The 6000-nt window shown below is 37.3% G+C and overlaps 1 protein-coding gene across 1 annotated transcript; it reads right to left on the bottom strand.

Annotated features, from left to right (window-relative positions):
- Positions 1–853: 853 nt before the first annotated feature.
- fam83d (family with sequence similarity 83 member D) lies at positions 854–5257 on the bottom strand. The gene is made up of 4 exons (XM_079856471.1): positions 4357–5257; positions 2969–3136; positions 2735–2859; positions 854–2399 (listed from the first exon to the last, which is right to left on the bottom strand). The coding sequence occupies exons 1-4, from the start codon at positions 4828–4830 to the stop codon at positions 1475–1477; spliced, it is 1692 nt and encodes a 563-aa protein (XP_079712597.1). The 5' UTR covers positions 4831–5257; the 3' UTR covers positions 854–1474.
- Positions 5258–6000: the final 743 nt, after the last annotated feature.

The raw sequence follows: 6000 nt of genomic DNA, 5'->3' as shown, positions 1-6000 counted from the left end.
TAACTTTAGTTAGTGTGTAATATTGCTGTTTGAGCATAAACAACATCGTTGTAACTCAAAGTTCAAAGCAAAGGGAGATATTTTCTTTTACGAAAATCACTTTTTAAGGACTAGCCTACAACAAACGCCTGGTAAGGACTACAATGAGCTTCTTCATGGGTTAGTGACATCACTAACCCTAAAATTTACATAAATCCCACCCCCTGGAAGCGATTTATGTAGATTATCATAACATAATATGCTAATCAATGACTGCAAGATAGTTAACTCCACATCAGTTATATAAATTCATCAGCTAACCATTCAGAAATGTCTTGTTGCATTCTGTTGTCACTTTTTCTTGAGTCTTTCCATCTTTGTCCATCTCCGGTTTGAACATAAAAGGCTAAAAGTGTTTTAAATTTTCAGTGTGTGTCTGTGTGAGGTAATCAGATGCTAAAACAGGAGCTCTTGAAACCCCGCCCTCTTTGCCGAGAGCAGCAGCTCATTTGCATTTAAAGGGACACACATAAAAATTGCGTTTTTGCTCACCCTCAAAAAGTGCAATTTTAACATGCTATAAAAAAATATCTGTAGGGTATTTTGAGCTAAAACTTCACATACACACTCTGGGGACATCAGAGACTTATTATACATCTTGTGAAAAGGGCATTATAGGACCCCCTTTAATTTCTTTCAAAAAATCTAGCTGACCTCAAACTTTTGAATGGTAGTTTTGAATGGTAGTGTATATTATAAATTCTCTATATTGGAAAGTACATATTTAAATATATATATATATATTAAAGTTGAATGTAATATACTATACTAATTGAGCATTTATAAATAAGTTCCACAACCCCACAAAAATCTTCAGTAAACAATTGTCAATTTGTTGTTTTATTAATATGAGGCAATCATAAATAATTTAACTTTTGTTTTATCTGTGTCCTTGGTGAAATAAATATTCAACTGCCTCAAGCATAGTAAAAGTATCAAGTCTCCAATTTAGCAAAACTGCTTTGATTCAGTCCTTTCGCTAACATCATCCGTCAAAACACATCAAACACATCCATGAGTGACTGGGGTTTTTTTTATATGAATATAACAGTAATAGTGTTCAAAAAAAGTCATTTTCATAACTTCACAACTTTAAACAAACAACACAGAGAGAAACAGAGACAACCAAGTACAGACATTTACTAAAAGGATTTCAAAATAGCACTGAAAAGAAAAGTACTTTGGTTTGACTACAGTATTTAAAGACTGCTAATAATTTCCTCTCATCCTGAAAAATAATTAGAATTAAGATTTAAGTAAAAAACAAAACAAAACAAAACAGTATCTTTGCACATTTGTCACTTGTACACTGCATTCTCACATAACATCATTCAAAATATGTTTTCTGATTAATCTATAAGTTTTGTTCTGATTTTTAAAAAAGTGCAGTACTAAAACAGCAGACTACACCCACCACCAGCGCTAAGAGTTCATGTTACTGCAGACATCTCGACCTGGGCCATGTTCCCATAATAACATTGTCATGTGTACCGTGAACCTGCCTGCCCTCCTGCTGACCTTTGCGTCCTCTGTGCAGGCCGGGCCTCAGCGCGAGGTTGGTGAGGTCCACTAGTTCCCTCTTGTGAGAGAGCAGTGTCACCATGTGGTCGAGTTTGGAGCGAATGGAGCTGTAGTGGTGCTGTCGTTCTTTAGTGATCTTGAGGAAGCATTCCCTCAGGTTGGCGTCTTGAGGGGCAAGACAGACAGGTGGGTGACAGTCCACCTCCTGAAGGTTGCAAGCGGATGACGCACTGGGGTTGATCTGGTTGCTGCTGGACGAGGTTTGCGATTTAGGGCTTGAGCTCTGAGGCTTGTTGTTGTCGGTGCACGTTTGCACACTCGTGTCTACGGTGTGGCAGGTCGTTTGTGTTGAGATGTGGCAGGAAGGTACAGGGAGAGAGATCATCACATCGACTGTCTGGGTCTGAGTAGTAACATTCGTTGCCGGCAAACGAGGACGGTCATCCGAGGTGAGCGCTTCCTCTCCGAGTTCTTGCTCGATCCAGTCTTCACCTACAGTGGAAGTATCAGAAACTGGGTTACTCTTTCTGTCTCGATCTTCAATGTCTTTATTCATCTGTTGGACCTCTGGGGTATGAAGTCTGGCTGGAGTGCTCGTCAGACATTCTGGTTGAGGCTTTGTTGTTCGTGCCAAGAAGGAGGGAGGCGTTCCAGGTGGTTTGAGGACAAGATGGTCATATAAAACGCTGCTTCTGGCACTAGAGGGAGCTCTTGTATTCGGTGGCAGTGGTAGGGACTGAGCATAGAGGATGCGGAACTCTTCATCAAATTTCTCAGTTATCTGGCCAGATAACTCAATAAGGTTGCTGCTGTTGAGTTTGCCATCTGTCCAGTTAAACCTGTAGATAAAAGAAAGTGGCAAAATAAACGTTTAGTCAAGACTATTATGTACTGATTGTCTGGCATTTGCAAAGTTAAACTCTAATAATTTTCTGCAAAATGTTTCATGATCATTCCTTTATAATCATTGTACATTGTCACAAATGTCACACCCACAAAAAATGAACACAGAAAATATTTTGAACAATACAAAGAAAGTCAAAAACGTTTCTTAAATATATTAGAAATATCTTGTTTTGTGTTGCACAGAAGAAAGAAAGTCATACATGTTTGGAACAACATGTAATTTTCACATTTAGGTGAAATATCCCTTTAAGATGTTGGGTCTTAATACCTATATGAACCTGTAGCCACTCTGTTCCCATCAATCAGCATGAAACGCTCATGAACTTTTCCAGTGATCCGAGCACCTGATCTCATGTAGTAGGTAGAGCCTGTTATGGTCCGTACTTTCATTTGCTAAAAAATAAATAAATAAATAAATAAAATAAAAACAACAACAATATTAATATTTAACAGATAATAATGACATTTCAAAGTGACATAGCTTTAAGTTGTCAACTCATACCAGCAGTTCATCAAGCTGTACACGAAGGTTTTTACACATCTGTAAGAATGGGTGGACAGAAGACTGGTCTAAAAGAATATAGACAGGAACTCTGCGGCGTGTGCAAGCTTCCTGCAGGTCATGGAAGATGTCCAGGTCTGTCAAGGAGTCTGTCACAATGGCAATCACCTAAGGATAAAAATCACTTATGATTAATGAGACATTAACATAGCATTACTATACTTTGTGGCTAAAAACATGGACTGAAATTACAGCTTAGAGCTTCCGCATCAGTGAACTCGATGTTCTAGCTCATTCGTATGATTGTCATGACTGAACAGCCGCTGGCTACACACCTTGATAATTTTTTTATTACATTTGGCCTTTAAGTACATGCAAGCTGGAACAGATCCAGACTGCCTGGAGGTATAACCTCAATACATTCAGCTCAAACCCCCCCTTCAGTTCAAGGACTGAAGAGCCTGTTGTGGCACCTCCAGGTTCAGACCCTTAGAGGTAACAGCTCAGTGCGATAGACGCTTCGGCACATTCTTCCCATTCCACACTTAAGATCCAGAGCACAAACTTACTCTTCCATTACCTGAAAAACTGATCTTTGACTAAAACAACTGAAATAAGTTGTTTTGGTTTTTTTTCAAGATGGCTTGTGTATATATATATATATATATATATATATATATATATATATATATAAATAATCTAAAAAGTTTAAGCAGGGAAATCTGAGAACAAATGTATTTCCCAACTTATTTACAATAAATAAATAAAAATAAAGACATGTTATGACAATACATTTGTACATTCCTTATAAATTACTAGTATATATTTTTTATTAATCATTCAAACAGAGACAATGTTCTTTTTCCATTTCACCAGTGGCTATTCATTAGCTACCATATTTTTTAGTAAGTACACAACAAGTACTAGTGCATATTCAATAAAATTATATAGTAACTAAATATTTACTAGTAATATAAAATAGGTTCCAGCAACAATTGGAACATATAAGAGTTGCAAAATTTATATGTGAACCACAGATCTGTTCAGAATTAAATTTGGTAAATTTAAATTAAAATCTGTTACCAGTTACATTGGAAAAGTTACGTCACTATTGGGATATAACTAGTAGCCTAGTAAAAAAAAAATTGATAGTCTCTTTTAATAATGAATAGTGAAATTTAGAATGATAGTAGTCACTATTTGATTATATACTAGTCATTTCAGAATGAGTAGGCTTACTAGTAAAACTAAATATATAGGCTACTTCATAGTTTTAAAGCTTGTCATAGCACAAGTAAGAACAGATGAATTATTGTTACAGATTAATTAAGTAACAGTATCTTGGTGCCTCATATACAACGTTTTTAACAGTACGGGCCAAGCAATACCTCCTTTGCATTTTTTATCATCCTCCTGGCCGCTTCTTTGCAGCTATAAATGCACTCTCCATAACACGGCTGGAAGTAGGCGACTGCACGCGTGACTCCCCGGAACGAGCCTGTAGTGAACGCTGGCCAGCCCATCTCTAAAACTGGGGGCTCAATATCAGAGACCTCGGGGAAATAAGTGACAGATGAGCAGTCCAGTGTGCCAGATTGGTCCAAATGAGAATCGTCTCCGATCGAAGAGAGTGATTTGGGCACAACAGAAGCGCGAGAAATCCGCCTGATCTCGTCGTCGGAGAGAAAGTTAGGGATTCTCTCTTTCTGCAGGAATCCCATAAAGGAATCGACTCCTCCAGCGACCAGCTCCTCCAGAGCGAGTCGGTGTCTCTCATTGTAAAGTTCTTTAACGTTTAGATCCTGGCCTGTCCTCGGTGCCCGCCAGCCTGGCGAATCTTCAAGACACTGGGATAAAGCCATAACTGAAAGTTTATCAATCACTAACGTTTCCTAAATTGAATAATACACTCTCTCACGGACACCTGTATCCTGTACTTTCAGAGAGGACCCATCCCATCCCACCGCCAGACAGCCATTGGTCGCCACATTGTTGCCAGTCGAGTTGTTGCGTCACGTGTCCGCCAAGTAAGAACGCCATTGGACAATCTGCCCTGCGCCTATTGGCCAAGAGTTTGAATTCGGAGGCAAACAAAGGCGGCGTGTGTGTGCTGTGATTCTACCCGTTGAGTGTGAAAGATTCACGATGGTGTGGTGTTGGGAAACTAAATGGCCTCATAAAATACAGACGATACTCCATATAAACAGTTAATATAAAATCAGCTGAGATTATGGCAGCATGTCTAAATTGCTAGCCCTCATCCATAACTCCCATTGTTAAAGTAACTCGTTATTTTAACTTTAAAATTTAGATAGGCTATTCAGCAGTGTTATTGCTGAATATATTTCATGCTTTATTATACATTTTAACAATAATAAACTTATTAATAATAAATAATCCAATGATCGGTCATTTTTAAAAGTAGCCTATAAAGCTACAATATAACACTTGGTTTGTAATATTGCAGTTTCCCGGCCTTTGATTACAATATAGAGCAGAATGGGGCAAGTTGTCACACACACACACACACACACACACACACACACACACACATTGCATGAAAAATATTGAGGAAGTTGTCAGTCTGATAATAAACTTATTTTGATAATAAATTTAATTTTGAAGCATTTAAAATACATGACTCATTCCAACTTGACACTTATGAAACTAGTCCTAAGAACAGTTTATCACTGCATACCTTTCAATAGTTTATTTCATAATATAGTTGACCATTTCTTGATAGTATTGTAGTGTGATTTAATGTTCACTTGATTATTCAACAGATATAGCAAAAAATATGACAAATGTTGTAGGGGGTTTTTTTTGGACAAAAATGTATTAAAAAATAAAATAATGTAAGATTTTTTGAACTAGGTGTTTAAAATCAACAAACAAAACCAGTGCTAGAAAAAACACATTTATGCCATTAGATTTTTTTGGCTAAAAAAACGTATATGGTAATTGTGACAACTAACCCCAGTGTCCTATATAATATTTATAAAGCTAATCCATTCACACTGAAAAATTAAAAA

The sequence above is a fragment of the Squalius cephalus genome, assembly GCF_949319135.1.
Source record: "Squalius cephalus genome assembly, chromosome: 22".
Taxonomy (NCBI): domain Eukaryota; kingdom Metazoa; phylum Chordata; class Actinopteri; order Cypriniformes; family Leuciscidae; genus Squalius; species Squalius cephalus.
The sequence above is the reverse complement of the archived record's forward strand: the minus strand, read 5'-3'. Positions and strand labels throughout refer to the sequence as shown.